The sequence below is a fragment of the Alexandromys fortis genome, unplaced genomic scaffold (assembly GCF_014885135.2).
Source record: "Alexandromys fortis isolate MF-2015 unplaced genomic scaffold, M_Fortis_MF-2015_v1.1 scaffold_29, whole genome shotgun sequence".
Lineage (NCBI taxonomy): Eukaryota > Metazoa > Chordata > Mammalia > Rodentia > Cricetidae > Alexandromys > Alexandromys fortis.
The window spans coordinates 10,502,625-10,518,768 of NW_026067891.1; the positions used below are offsets into that span (position 1 = coordinate 10,502,625).

A 16,144-nucleotide genomic window follows, 5' to 3' on the forward strand; every position below is an offset into this window, starting at 1 on the left:
GCGGGCGGATCTCTGGGAGTTCGAGGCCAGCCTGGTCTACAGAACTAGTTCCGGGACGGCACCAAAGCTACAGAGAAACCCTTGGGGGGGGGGGGTAGGGGGGGGAATTCCACTTTGGTCCCTACAGACATCTGTAGGACATCAGAGAACTTGGGTTTGGGAGACAGGCTCTCACAGAGCCCTGTATAATCTCAAACTTGCTATGCAGCTCCTAGAGCCTCCTGCCTCTACTTCCCATGTTCTAGGATTACAGTGCTCACCACCATATCACCAAGAGAACTTTAAATAAGGCTAATTTTCACTGCCCCTAATATCAAAACCTCAACTGCAGCTCAGAGCATAGTACACATGGTTACAAAACTTGATATGCATACAAAAGAGATGGAAAATATCAAAGATACATACTTCTGAAACACTATAATGTCACCATCCATCAGCTCATCAAGGGCTTTATCAAGAGATACATCGTAGTCCTGAATTCTCTCTGTTAAGTTCGGCTTAACTTCCTACAGGAAGAGACAGCAAATGGTTACATTTAAGAATGTTATGAGCAAATTTTTTGGTTATTTATGCTTTCTCTGTATTCAAATCTATTCGTCTATATGTTATGTGTTTTAATTTGAGACAGGGTCTCCTTATTTCTTTAGGTTGGCCCTGGATTCTGTGCTCATGCAACCCTCCAAACAGCCAGACTCCGAGCTCCTGACCACACATTCTTATTAAAATACAACTGGGAAAAACCGACCTAAAAGTATCTAATGAGCACCAATCCTAATCAGGTAAAAGCGACCTATTCTTAAATGTGCAACAGGCAAGGTGGGATATACTTGTAATAACAACACTTCGGGGAAGTAGAGGCAGTAAGATTAGGAGGCCAAAGAAGTTATATACAAAAAAGTCTGAATCCAGCCTGGCTTACATGAGACCCTGTCTCAATAAACCACAAAAACAAAAACTAATTTCCAACTAATGAGCAAGTTCTAGGACAGCCAGGGCTGCAGAGAAACCCTGTCTCAACCGCCTCCCACCCCACCTCCACACACAGAGCACAGGACCTAAATAAACTACAGACTAATAATAAATTTTCAAGGCAAGCAGAACAACCTCACCCCAAGCAGAAACAATACAGTGATTGTAGAGAAACGAAAGGGGAAAAAAAGGGCAAACCTCATAGAGGATAAGGCTAGTATCCTGGATAAATCCTGCTCTGTCACACATAACTGGGAGTAAGTCACCTAGGGTAGAAAAAAATCTGTTATATATACAGCTGTAAAGCAACTAGCAAACCCTAGTCAGAAAGAAGTGCAGGCAGGACTTACGTATTTTACAGGATATGGGTGTGTAGATATGTCCACAGTAATTCAAGCTCCGTGTTTTAGGATCATACATCTTCAAAAATAACATTACATCATCTACAAGTTGATGGACAGGCTGTTAGGATCTTAGTATGTCTGAGAATGCTAACAAGTAACCTTGGGGTAAGAGACTACCCAATGACAATGAGAAGTCCCCTAGAAGTAACAATGACAAGAGGCTTCAGAAGGCTGATCCAGTGATAACAAAGGTGTGTCCCACAAATCACATCTGGGTAAACCACTACAGGAGACAGTGAAGAGGATTTCCAATGCAGTAAACTGAGACCCAGTGCTGACTAGCTGGACCAGTATTCCTGGCGGGTGGGGGGAGCCGCTATATCTAGCAGCTGAGTGTCCTAGTGTGCAAGGCAGCCACATATTTAGTGGCACAGCCCTGACTAATTACTTAGAACTCCTTCACACAGGCTGTGTGGTCCTAAGGGTAGGCATTTGATAAGTGACCCAATACATGCCTGCAACCCTACCCTACCCTCAGACCAGAGTGAGGAGCACAAGCCAGCAGCCAGGACACCACAGCCATCACTGCCGTCTGCCCCGTCTGCCCCCTTATAGGAGGATCAAGTTGAGCCAGTCTCCTGCGGCTTCCCTAGGAGCCCTCAACACGGAAGGGACTGAATGAGGAAGGGACTGAATGAGGAGGCACCAGGAGATTTTTCTTCAAGGGAACAAGGCTCAGACCTCTGCCGAGATCAATTGAGGACTCCAAGCCTAGCGACTGCTCTAAAAGTAGCAGCACCTCATGGGCACTTACGATCTTTATCAAACTTGGGCAATGTTGCTCCACTAGCAGCCAGCTCAGGATCAACTGTCTCCAGGAATATTGTCCAAGGGTTCTCATTATCACTCAGTTCAATCATCTATTTCCAAAAGAGACGGTGGTTTTAGAAGGTGACAGGGCGACAACTACACTTGGGCAGTGCAGAACATGTCCAGCTACCGAGTGCAACCCACAGGGACACATGGCTGCTAACTGCAGGACAAGAGCCTCCCGCAGAGTTCCACGAGATACCCGAGGATCTACCAACAATATTTACTGTTTTATTGCCGTCAGCTTCATTATCTAACATTGCTGGTCGCTTTGTTCCATTACTCCTTGCTTGCATAGGCCATAATCGAATCTGTTCTTGTGGAAACCCCTGAAAAAAAATTCAAAAGTTTATTAAAAATAAGCATATATTTCCATCTTTATCAATTTAATGCTTTTGTGAGTAAAAGGTAAGGGGGTTTGACCCAAACTTAAACTTTTGACCCATGGCTTGGACAATTTGTGCCTCTGACCTCACCAGGACCACACGAGGGTTCAGCTCAGGAGCCTATTTTACCAACCCCGGGTGGTGGTAGTGGAAGAACAGTCTCTACAACCTCCTCTGAGATCTGTTACAAGGCTAGCTTTGGGGACTGAGAGAAGCAGATTCTGAGATTCAGCCTCTGTGGGCCAGGTCAGAGGAGCTCAGCTCAACATCGCCAACATCATGCAGGGCCTAGACACACTGAGCACCCAAGGGAGCAAGCAGTCTGTCATGGTATATCAGTAGCCTGGATGTGAGCAGAGGAACTATACCCACCATGGTCTGTGAGAGGCTCTGAACAAACTCTGCGAGGGAGGAGTTCTTCAAAACCTTGAACACAGTGTACTTTACTTTCTCCTCATCGTACATGTCATTTCCTTGGTGGCCACAAAACTGGTCCTCTGCGACTATCTGAAGGCACACAGAGCCAAGCTTACAACCTGTGAGACATTACCCTGAGCACACTCAAATCTCCAAAGGCCTCATCAACCACTTGCCTCACTGCCCACAGTGACCACATGCCCAGAATGCTCAGCAGAGACCTGCGGCACGCAGTACCCACACAGCAGTCTCCAAGCCTGAGGCTGACCTGCACTTGCATGTAGAGATGGGCTTCCTGCCGTTCCTTCCGCTTCTGGGCCTCGATCCTTTTCTCTTCTTGCAATCGTTCCACCAACTGCTGAGGGATATCATGGTCGGTGACAGCTTGTAACACTTCACCTGCAGGACAAACAATCTTTCACCTGGCTGATTCTGTTTTCCCGCCTTATAAGAATCTCATGCCTTCATTAATAAAATAATCTAGGAATGTGAAAGGTCTTGGGACCATGTCCACTTTGATGCCACAATCTCAAAGTAGTTTGCTTTTGCGGATAGAATGATGGAGATAGAAAGAATAAGGGGGGAGGGGTGTTTGGCCAGACAACATGGCTAGGTGCACTGCACTTTATAGTACTATATTGTACAAATAGGACACCGAGGCAGTGAGTGAGGGGTTCTTCATACAACTATACAAGTTTGCCATAGTACAAGGATTAACACAAGCCACTGGTACTCACTTAGCTTTGATTCCCTGATGTACACTAACATATAGGCATTTGTGCAGTGTCGAACAGATAGGTCATCATCGTGACCCCCATAATTGTGCTCAATAGCTTCTTCTTTAGTACACCTGGATACGACATCATCATCAAATTTACACCACTAGAAGGAAAAACAGAAAGATTTAAGAGTAGAGACACACACCTTCCTACAACACCCAGAGTGCTTCTGTCTTTCTTGTTCAGAATTTGAAAGAGGCACTATGTGCTCACTGGTACTGTTTTGTTAACTATTCAAATAGCCTGCTTCTGACTCTGGACCAATCGTTAGCACAGTGCTAATCCTTTGAAGGATTAAAGGCACAGAGTACAATTAAATGATACATTTTAATAAATTAACTCCATAATGATGTAATAGGCTTCCGACTTAAAATTACTTAATCTCCAATTCGTCACTTTAAATGCTGAAGTACCTTTTAAAAGAAAAAACTATTCTGAAACCTTTGCCAAATGGCATCACACCAGGGATCCTGGAGGAAGAAAGTATAAACAGGCCTGACTCAATGAAGCCTCCTAACCAGCCAACGCGAACCGCTTTTTCAGTATTTGCCAGTTCCATGAGACAAAGCTCTGGAGGTACAATTCTTAACACAGAATATACCATTCACCTTTGCATTGTTGAAAATTACACAAGAAAACAGAACTTCAGTCAAAAACAAAAACAAACAAAAAAAAAAACCCATACAAACATTCAAAGGCTGGGAAGGAATCCAGTAATTTCATGAAGCATAAACAGAAGAGGCATGCTTTTTGAACATCAACATCCAAGGCTAACACTTACTTTGCCATCCCCTTTGGGGTTTAGGTAAACCACGTAATGTCCACCATGATTATCTCCGCTGTGAACCAGGACTGCATGGAGAATATAATTTGCGGGGTCCTTAGGGTCTGTTTTTTGCAAAAATTCATCAAGTGGTAATTGTTCTGGAAACTCAAACCTATTCAAAAATATTTTAAAAAGAAACTATTGATTTATATGCAAAGCATGAGATCCATTAGAACTTTATTGTAAATTCTTACAATTAACTGTCCATCTTTAATCATGAATTACAATGATTCTGAAGGCTCTTGAAGTTAACTAGGGTAACCAGAGAACAAGCTGGCCAAATGTGTGTAAAAAGAACCTTACCCTTCTATTATATGAACATACTGTATTTGACACAGCTCTAAATTATTGGCTTTCTAATTTGTTATTTGCTAAATCTTATCGATTAACCTGTATTCAAGTCTGGAATGGCAACTCAGTTGGTAGTGCCTGCCTAGCATGCATAAGGCATTGGGTTCTATCACCAGCATGGCATAGATAACGTATGTTGGCTGAGCTCACGGGGGTGAATGCAAGATGATCAAAGTTTATAGTATTGGTGAGTTGATGGCCACCTGAATTTTAAATGTCTCAAAATTAAATACAGCCTTCAGAGACAGGAAAGAAAGCAATGCAAGGTGTAACAGAGCCCCAAAGAGTGTGTGTCTAGTGGCCAAAGGCTGTTTGGATCCAGGACCACTACCTTGGGACTATGACCCTATCTGCTAAAATGTGTGATCTGGAAATTCAAGAAAAATCTCACACTTTAAAACAATGGCAAGAATTCCATTAAAAAACAAAAATGAAGCTGGGCGGTGGTGGCGCACACCTTTAATCCCAGCACTCGGGAGGCAGAGACAGGTGGATCTCTGGGAGTTCGAGACCAGCCTGGTCTACAAGAGCTAACTAGTTCCAGGACAGGCTCCAAAACCACAGAGAAACCCTGTCTCGAAAAACAAAAAAACAAACAAACAAAAAAAAAAATGAGGTGCTGGAACACAGGCAGGTAAGCACATAGTCAGTTTGCGGAAATAATTCAGCTACACTCTCCCCTCAAACATGAATGATCACCTGTCCTGTTCTGTCGATGTTCAAACTAATCAGGATAAAACTGCAGACCAACTCAGATAAAGTACGCAACATCACTTTTACAAAGGTTCGTCGACAAAGGCCAGGCTGACCTCAAACTCACTATGCATCTAAGGATCTTGAATTTCTAATGTTGCTGTCTCCACCTGCCCTATGCTGCATTATAGACATGCAACACCATGCCTGGACGAAACCCGGGGCCTTGTGTATGCTAGGCAAGCACTATACCAATGGAACCACATTCCGACATCCTTAAATCTGTTGTCTTAAAAATATGGAAAGGAAACTGAATTGGGGTAGACATACGTCATCATCTTTAAATTCAAGCACATTCCGGAAGCTAAAACAAAACCAGTAATTTAGCCGGGTGGCTCATGCCTTTAACCCCAGCACATGAGAGGCAGAGGCAAGGCAAACAAATAATAAATGTGAGTTTGAGGCCAGCCTGGTCTACAGAGCCAGTTCCAGGACAACCAGGGCTACAGAGAAAACCTGCGTGAAAATATTGAAACATAAACAAACATACACACCCATTCAGTCAAAATCAAAACAAAAAATATCAAAAAAAATCTACATTTGGTCAAAATCTAAGCATTAGAAAAGCTAAATACAAACTCTGTGACTAATTCAGAAAACCCTGCCCTTTGCTTTCAATGTGGCACAGTGGAGGCTGGGGTCAGGGTAGGATCACTGACAGGACAACCAACTGAAAATGAGCACCCATTAGACGACGCCTCCAAGGTCCCATACATACAGCAGAGGCCACCCAAGTCCTCCCAGCCTCCGTTACCTATCGTTGATTTTGATGTTTTGGTCCGTCTGAGGGTCATACATAAACCTCATCAGTTGCAGGTGTAACACTGGTGGCAAAGTTAGGAATTTCACACCTTTCTCTGCTTCCTGGAAGTTGGGAAGAAATGGTGATTTTTAGTCAGTCTCACTTGTAAACTTCAAACTTCCAGTGACCTCCTACCTCTGCCTCCTCAGTTACCACACCAGGCTTTATCCATCTTTTGTGTTTTATGTGTGTGTGTGACCAAGTTTCACTAGGTTACTCTAGCTGGCCTACAACTCACTATGTAGATCAGGTGGGCATGGATCTCAGAGATTCACATGTCTCTGCCTATCAAATACTGGGACTAACGGTACACCTCACCACACCCAACTTTACCTGTTTCTGGCCAGGAAACCCAACTTTACCTGTTTCTGGCTCATAGTCCCACAAACCCACATCAATGAGTCCACAAAAATGGCCCTCTGACCTCTAAACATGTCCCCCATACACATGCCTACACATGCACATCATGCATATACACACATTAAATTAAAATAAACATTCTGAGCACTAAGGGAGCACACTGGGTGACGTCTGGTGGTAAAAGTGAGGACATCTGCATGCTTGTTTAGAGATCCTTAAGATCTTCTGTAATGTGTGGAAGGTTACACCCTAACCTAGATGACCAGCAGGGGTTGTTTTAAAATCCACTGCTACCTACAATATTAGCACCCAAACAATGTGGAAAATACAGAACCAGCGCAGGTCTGCAGCAGGAAGGACTCCAGCCAGACGGCCTTCTTCCCTGAGTGCTGGGGCACAGGTTGGTGCTGACAATGCTCAGCCCTGCTTCTCAGCAGCACACCTCAACTCCACTACTGGTCTTCACTTCCAACCCCTCTCCAGTTCACAGCTAGAATCCTGGAAACCCTATTTGGCAACATTCTTTGTAATATGGAGTGACTAACGAGGGCTCTCTCAAGAAAGACAAAGAAAAGCCCAGGCACCTAGTCCATACCAACCAAAAACAAAGAAAAACAAAATACTGCGTCTCCACCCCTTCCCAATCAAGGGGGCACTCTGCACGATGTGCTGCACAACCAGATACTAATTCCTCCAAGTGGCAAAATGTCAACCACCATGCTTCTTAAGCACTTCTCAACACAACCCTTACTCTTGTGTGCAGCAAAGCCTCTGACCCTGTGTCTGACACAGCAAAGCAGAGCAGCAAAGCAGAGTCGTGGGACCCTGAGTTACAAACTGGCAGGCCTGGTAAGCGTTGTGATAGGCTCTGATAAAGTCATTGAGCCAGTGAGAGCCCAGCAATAAGCCCGAAAACAAGACCCAAGATTATCGCATGCAGCTGGCCAGCCTGACCAGCAAAGCCCATCTCTCACTGCATCATGAACAGGTCACTTGTTCCATGCTCAGAGTCCCTTGGGGGCCACACCCGAGGAGTTGTACTCCTAAAGTTCAGAGAAGTAAAACAACGGGAGGAGACAAACTAGGCATCCACAAATATAAAAGCTGGGTGTGGTAGTGCACGCCTTTAGTTTCAACCAATCCACCAGGGAGGCGGAGGCCAGCCTGGTCTACCAAGTGAGTGCCAGGAGAGTCAGGGCTGTACAGAAGAAACTTTTATCTAGAAAAAAAATGGGGGTGGGTGCTAAAAGAGTTCAAATGAGCAAGAAACTCATTCTGGTAAGATCAGGGTATGCTCTAATGAGGAACAAAAGGAGGATATGTCAAGCTCCACAACACATTCCTATCACTCTGCTGCTTCTGCCTGTAAAACACTGCACCTCCTCAATCAAATCCTCCCACCTGAGCAGACCACTCAAGAGCAGAACACAGCAGTCTTGGGGAGGGACTGACTGCACAGGAGGGTTACCTGCAGGCCATGTTCCCCAGCGTCGTACTTGTTGTCACCGTCTAGTTGTTCTACGGCCACATAATCCACAAACGATTCAAATACTTTAAAAAGAAATAAAAGATAGGTCAACTGTCATATCAATCTTGCTGAGATATTTATTATAAAGCTTAAGACAGCATGGGCAAGCAATGGGCATAGAAACGGGAAATAAAACTGAAGAGGATGAAGACACCAAACCAGGAGACTGAGGGCACATGGATCTGCATGGGTCAGGGTGAGGTCAGCCCTGGTGCTCTGACAAGCACCTGTTCTGGTTGAATTAGACACAACTACAAAAGTGACAAAAATAGAAGAGCAAAAATTAATTCAATTATCTCATTAAAATTCTTGTGCGCCACTAAACAAATAGTAGCATGAGGAGTAAGTTCAGTCAGGATGAAGTAACACAACTGGACAACAGTAAGGCTCTGGGTCCCACCCTAACCCCCCCCACACTAAACCTAAGTGCAATGCTTAAGAGAATAGCCAAGTGTCACTAAGGATCTAAAAAGGAGATGGAAACACAAACAGGAACTAAGCCTAAGTAACTCCACACTGGCACCACTGCAGCAGCACACCTGCAACAACAGCACAGGCTACTTTCCACGGCTGTAAAGTGAAATACATAGAATTACTTTTTATATTGGTTTTGGTTCTGTGAAAAAGCATGGACACTGATCACTGATCTTAAAAACTTTAATAAATAATAACTGAGTTCGAGCCTTGTCATAAATCCAAGGAAAAAACAAAAAAACAAACAAAAAACAAAAAAGAAAAAAAAGAAACAATGGCCTGAACCTGTAGATAAGAAAAATATCTAGAAGAGAATGGTCACTAAAACAGAACAACTGGGAACCGCTGCTCCTGTGAGACATGATACACAAGTGATCGTGATGCTGACCAAAAGTCATCAGACTGCACTAGCCTACATAGCTCCATAAACACACACCAAGCGTGGCTCGAGTTGCTAAAAGCTCAGAATGGTTTCCTGAGTAGTGAAGGGGAGCCAGGAACTGGGCAGGCCATGCTGGGCGGGATGGGAGGTTCTGGACAGCCTGACATAGTGTTCTGAGTTAAACAAAGTAGAAGCAGATATTCACCGAGTATTCTGCTACTTAAGTCACTCCCTGTATCTATCCTTTATTATAAAACAATCACTGAGCTAAAGCAACAATGATTAAAGGTTTATGCCCATCAAAATCCTTCAAAGACCTTGAAAGAAGGGTATTCAACTTCATATGGAAAAGCAAAAAAAAAAAAAAAAAAAACCAGGATAGCCAAAAACAATCCTGTACAATAAAAGAACTTCTGGAGGCATCACAATCCCTGACTTCAAATTCTACTATAGAGCTACAGTACTGAAAACAGCCTAGTATTGGCATAGGAACAGACAGGAGGACCAATGGAACCAAATAGAAGACCCGGTTATCAATCCACACCTGATCTTTGATAAAGAAGTTAAAAAAAAAATCAAATGGAAAAAAGAAAGCATATTAAACAAGTGGTGCTGACATAACTGGATATCAATATGTAGAAGAATGAAAACAGACCCATATCTATCACCATGCACAAAACTCAAGTCCAAATAGATCAAAGACCTCAACATAAAGCTGGCCACACTGAACCTTATAGAAGAGAATGTATTGGCACAGGGAACCACTTCCTAAATATAACCCCAGCAGTACAGACACTGAGAGAAACAATTAATAAATGGGACCTCCTGAAACTGAAAAGCTTCTGTAAAGCAAAGGACACAGTCAACAAGACAAAATGACAGCCTACAGAATGGGAAAATATCTTCATTAACCCCTCATCAAACAGGTCTGATCTCCAAAATATACAAAGAACTCAAGAAATTGGACACCAAAAGTCACATAATACAATAAAAAAAAATGGAGTAGAGACCTAAACAGAGAACTCTCAACAGAGGAATCTAAAATGGCTGAAAGACGCTTAAGGAAATGTTCAACATCCTTAGTCATCAGAGAAATGCAAATCAAAACAACTCTGAGATTCCATCTTACACCTGTAAGAATAGCCAAGATCAAAAACACTGATGACAACTTATGCTGGAGAGGATGTGGGGAAAAGGGAACACTTCTGCATTGCTGGTGGGAATGCAAGCTGGTACAACAACCCCTTTGGATGTCAGTGTGGCGATTTCTCAGGAAATTAGGAAACAACCTTCCTCAAGACTTAGTAATACCACTTTTGGGTATATATCCAAAGGATGTTCAATCGTGCCACAAGGACATGTGCTCAACTATGTTCATAGCAGCTTTGTCATAGCTAGAACCTGGAAACAACCTAATTGCTCCTTGATCCAAGAATGGATAAAGAAGATGTGGTGCATTTACACAATGTAGTACTACACAGCAGAAAAAAATAACGACAACTTGAATTTTGCAGGAAAATGGATGGAGCTAGAAAACATTATTTTGAGAGTCCAGCCTGGTCTACAAGAGCTAGTTCCAAGACAGGCTCCAAAACTACAGAGAAACCCTGTTTCGAAAATCCAAAATAACAAAACAAAAACAAAAAAACAAATATTTTGAGTGAGGTAACCCAGACACAGAAAGACAATTATCACATGTACTCATAGAGCAAAGAAAACCAGCCTACAAACACAATCCCAGAGAATTTACAACAATGAGGACACTTAGAGAGACTTACATAGATCTAATCGACATTGGGAAATAGAAAAAGACAAGATCTCCTGAGTAGATTGCGAAAATGGGGACCTTGGGGGAGGTTTGAAGGGGGAAGGGGAGGGACAGGGAGGGGAGCAGAGAAAAATGTAGAGCTCAATAAATATCAAAAAAAAGGAAACAACAAAAAAAAAACAACAACAAACCAAAACCAAAAAGCTTATGAAGTATGTATGGAGACAAGACTTACTATTTTTCTTTCCTTTTATACTTAGCTGGATATCATAATAATCTTCTCTCCTATCAGAACGGTAGTCTACTTCTTTGCACTGAATGTAAGACTGTAAATAAACAGAAGGCAGCTTCAGCACTGGCCATCAAATCTCTATTTATAAATCTTTCAAAGCCATTCTTTGAAACTAATGCTCACATACCACCATTTTGCCTCTGAACAACTTTGGAATGGTGCCTTCTACACATGTGCCTTTCATCTTGTTTTCCACATTATCAAGCAACTGAAAGAGAAGGTTTGGGCATTAAAAAACAAAACAACAAAACGCCATTATACTTGACAATTTACTTGGAATACCAAGAGTCAAAGAATTTCTAAACTATAAAAATAATACCTTTGGCATGCAGTTATCCAAAACATAAATCTTTCTTGGCTGGATTTTGTGGCTTTTACAAAAAAAAATATATCTACATGCAACAGTTGAGGTTAACCTCTTATACAGTCTTTGGAATGAATTAGTAGTCTGTAGTGCCTTTAGAAGCATTTTTTATATTTATTTTACCTCTGTGAAAAAGCATGTAAACTGATCACTAAACTTAACTCGTATTGGTCCACACCAAAGGTTAATGAGGTTGAGCCTGTCAACAGGATTGACTGGTTTGTCCATGGATATTTAATGAACTGATTCAATCCAGCTAGTGCTGCAAAAAAGAAAACACACCTTGCCCAGCCAATCACCTTGAACAGCCATTCCACGTTACACGAATCTGTCTTTCCTCAATCCAGGAAGGAGAATGTACCAGTGACTAGTGAGCTTGAGGGGGGTGGGTGCAGAGGATTTCTGACAGTAAATGCAGTTGCCTCGGCCAATGTGCTTGTCCCTTGCTTTGTGATTCATCTGCTCGGTTCACTAGCAAGAAACCCACTCACAGCTCTATCTGTCCAGCCTTTCCCCAACAAGTCGCCTTCTACTGAGTAGCACAGTTCTTCCCACTGTTTAGAACTAGATGGGCCCTGAATTTACCAGGCACATGGTGCACATCTGGAATCCCAGCACTCTCTGCTCTGGCCTAAAACATCAGTCCTAAGCCAATGTCAGTGGTCTGATTAGCTGTGAGGCTTTTATTCATTAAGAACTCTAGCACTGCCTCAAACATTCACTCTAAGACCCAACAGTTACTACTTGAAACTTACCACTCGACAAAGCTCTTGAACGTCGTGTTGCATGAAGCTATCTAACGTTTCCCACCTTTCAAGAGAAAATGAGTTTCTATATATCAAGGGAGCCAATTAAGAAGCAATCAAGATTATAAACTAAATTGAATCAGCCACTAGCCTCAAGTTTGGTGCTTTTTTTAAAATTGATTTTTACTGAGCTCTGTATTTTTCTCTGCTCTCCTCCCTGCCTTTCCCCTCCCGCCTTTGATGCTTTTTTTTTTTTGCGTGTAAAGATTATCTTGGTGATTGTCATAATTCAAAGAATTTTACCAGCAATCAGCAAAAAAAAGTTAACATTTTCTAAAAATCTTACCTAGAAGAGGTGGTATACAAGATAAATGTACATATACTTCAAAGCTACACACACCATTTGCTGAAAAGCAAAGTGGTGACATTTAAGAAAAATCGGAAACAAAGCCTATTTCCTAAAAGGGGAGACAGTGCCCAAATGCCGAGACAACTGTAAGCCTGCCTGAGCTGACTCCCACTCTTGTCCCTTACACCGAAAGCAGAAGGGAGGTGGATTGCTGGTACACACCCGAATGACTTGGTGAGCTTCTTTGTTCCAACGGGCTTGTCGCTGTGCTGCAGCTCATAGAACACTCTCTGCAGAGCCAAAGGGACGCTTTTGGAGGAGTCATCACCCTCCGTCGGCATCATGTACACAGCCTGCAAGAAAACAGCTGTCAGCCAAGCGGTGGTGGCGCACGCCTTTAATCCCAGCACTCGTGAAGCAAAGGCAGGTGGATCTCTGAGTTTGAGGCCAACCTGGTCTACAAGAGCTAGTTCCAGGACATACTTCAAAGCTACAGAGAAACCCTGTCTCGGGGGGGGGGGGGGGACCCACCAAACAAAGAAAACAGCTGTCAGCTTTATGACAAGGAGAAAAGCAATGTGTTAGGGGCTCTTAGCTATGTTGAACTTTGAAAACCATCCAATTATCTGTAGAGATAATTTAGAAAATACAAAGGAAAATGAAAAAGTCACCTATAGCTCACCAACCAGGCAAAAAAACTCCTTCATTTTATGCCCGCCCCCCACCCTGGGACAGTACAAATTTAAATTTTCAATTATTTATGAACAACAACAACAAAGAGATGAAATGTATATGTCCAAGCTACTACACACATCTCAGTCACCTGTCTGGCAGAGTGCAAATGAGACCCAGGAAGTCCCATCCAGAAGAGCCTTCTCCCTGTACTACTCCATGCTGTCTGCACAAACTCTCCCCATCAGGAAGCACCACCACCCATCCTTAGATTTAGACTGCTCATTAGTCCATGTAAGCATAAGGTGCAGACCTACTTACTCCTGGTGATCCCAGCTATTATGAAGCTGAGGCAGGAGGATCTAAAGTCAGTCTAAGCAACTTGAATAAGACCCTCCCCCTCCCCTCCCCGGGTGAGGCTGGGAGTGGTATCACAAATCTTTAATCCCAGCCCAGGCAGGCGAAGCTCTGGCAAGCAAATCGGATCGAGAACAGCTAGTACTATATATATAGAAATCTCGCCTCCAAATAAATGGATAAGAGAGGGTATGAGGGGGCCTGGGAATACAATTTAGATGTAGAAATATTAGTCCTAGGCCTAGGATCAATCCACTATTATCATTATGGTGTTTGTATTTTTAAAGCTGATGGCACTAGTCGGCTTCAACAGCAGGTGTCCCCTGACTAGAGACTATCAAGGCACCTGGCAGGGCTGCCTCCCCTCCCTGTGGAGAAAGGTCTGTAGTCCAGGGAGGGGGAGAACTTCTGCTGATTACTCTACTGGGCCTCTGACATACCTTACAAAACAGAAGGCAGAAAGCTAGAGAGGAATAGATTCATTTACCTTTCTTAGTTGATTTGTGAAAAACAAAGTCTGCAGCAGGCTGTTCATGTAACACGTAGCTCCCTGATTCTTTAAGCCGACATAGCCCGTATGCTTCTTTGAGTCCCACCTGAAAGATAAGTCCAAGCTTGAAGGTCCGCTGCACAGGACAGTTGGTTTTTAGTCACTGTGCCATGCCATCATCTGTTTCTAGCATCCTGGCGAAGGAGCACGCTCCACACAGCATTCCTGAAGCACTACACTATAAAACTGAGGCCTGACTTGATGTCACACATGTCTGTTCACTGACATGGCTATTTCAGCATTCTCCTGTCTGCTAACAGGACAAAGCACACCTGCCATTGATAAAGATGAGCACTGACAAGATACTGGGGGTACCCTTTTACAATTATATCAAATGTGATTTCAGAGCTAGCTTATCTCACACATACACACACACACATTAGGAATTCATATATGATCATCAGCAAGATATGTTAAGAGCTGAACACCCCACCCTATCCCTGCTGCCAATTCTGTAGAAACACATATGCAGGAGGAAGACAGGAATATATATTCTGAAGTTTTAGAATGCACTCTAAGCACCGAGGACTTTTCATTTTTAATAAGCTATTTTGGTGGCTACTTGGAGAAACTGGTCTGAGTTATGCCCCAGGTATCCTGGACCCATGCAGTAACGGAACCAGAGAAAAATCTACCGTACAACTTCCTCTAGCCAATCTAATCTCCCTCTTCCAAACTAACAAGGAACGTGAATCAACACTGTCAGGACTGCTACGGTGCAGTCCAAGAGCCCGGCCAAGTTAGAAGCTCTCACGTTCCCTGATTCCCCGCGACAAGTTTAGACATCCGTACACTCTTCAAAATAAAAGCAAATCCCCACTGCAGTGGCCATGGATGTAAGGACCTAGGGCTTCTCTGCTTGTTAAGACTGTGCCCTTCCAAAGATTGCAAAACCATCTAGTCTGCTGGCTGGTTAAATTCAGAAAACTCATTGGTGAGCACAAAGGAACTGCCAACCAATCCGTTAAGAGAGGGTGTGAAGCAGGCAGCTATGATGTGTTGGGGCTTACTGGCTGAGCACATCTCTTCAACATATATATACAATATAAATTCTCACTCAATACAGTACAGCAGTACCCAACTGAACAAAACTTACGCAACTCCATGGGGAGCATCCGCCTGTACAAAAACTTCAAAGGTGACTTTATCATCGTCTATAAATCCTTTCTCAGGATCAGTCACTTCCTATAAAATAAAAACAACGAACTTACATAAGAACTTATATATTGAGTACTCTGCACTCAATAAAGCACTACTTCAGAACTGAATGGAGAACTTCTTTAAAGTTCCCACACAGTTGTGCTCCTGTGTGGAAGTGATCCATTTTGTGTTAAGCATGAACCCAGAGAGCTCTGCAGAGGTGTTCAGGGTTAAGTGCCACGGCCTGGGTAAGATATCACCCACTGGCCACCACCACTGCAGAAAGGGGCCCTACCAAGGAAGGTCTTCCCCAGGAAGGTCAGGAAAAACTTCAATGTGCAATTACAAGTTCACACTTTAGTGGACTGGACAAACAGTGTAGTGTTCAACAGGTCTGCTTACTACTCTATCACGAGAGCCAGAGTTTGGAGCCTAGTACCCACAACTTACAAATTCTCATCACTCTGACAGCCTAGCCAGGCCTCTATGGGCACCCTCACACACACATGCCCACATACTCAAACAGTTTTTTAAAGATATCTTAAAAGTTAATACTTGATGCTGCCAGGTGGTGGTGGCACACACCTTTAATCCCAGTACGTGGGAGGCAGAGGCAGGCGGATGAGTTGAAGCCAGCCTGGGCCTACAAAGTGAGTTCCAGGACA

General features: G+C 43.3%; 1 protein-coding gene across 2 annotated transcripts in view; it reads right to left on the reverse strand.

Annotated features, from left to right (window-relative positions):
* The window catches only part of Usp7 (ubiquitin specific peptidase 7), a 54,646-nt gene that overhangs the window by 7,549 nt on the left and 30,953 nt on the right, over positions 1–16,144 (reverse strand). For both annotated transcript variants that reach the window (XM_050123746.1, XM_050123814.1), the window contains 17 exons: positions 15,436–15,524; positions 14,277–14,385; positions 12,983–13,113; positions 12,421–12,475; positions 11,429–11,509; positions 11,245–11,335; positions 8,326–8,408; positions 6,450–6,559; positions 4,547–4,703; positions 3,724–3,868; positions 3,255–3,385; positions 2,942–3,076; positions 2,411–2,512; positions 2,128–2,233; positions 1,320–1,412; positions 1,168–1,235; positions 406–506 (listed from right to left, as the gene is read on the reverse strand). In XM_050123746.1, the coding sequence (XP_049979703.1) occupies positions 406–506; positions 1,168–1,235; positions 1,320–1,412; positions 2,128–2,233; positions 2,411–2,512; positions 2,942–3,076; positions 3,255–3,385; positions 3,724–3,868; positions 4,547–4,703; positions 6,450–6,559; positions 8,326–8,408; positions 11,245–11,335; positions 11,429–11,509; positions 12,421–12,475; positions 12,983–13,113; positions 14,277–14,385; positions 15,436–15,524 (1,787 nt within the window). The remainder of the gene's footprint in view (positions 1–405; positions 507–1,167; positions 1,236–1,319; positions 1,413–2,127; positions 2,234–2,410; positions 2,513–2,941; positions 3,077–3,254; positions 3,386–3,723; positions 3,869–4,546; positions 4,704–6,449; positions 6,560–8,325; positions 8,409–11,244; positions 11,336–11,428; positions 11,510–12,420; positions 12,476–12,982; positions 13,114–14,276; positions 14,386–15,435; positions 15,525–16,144) is intronic.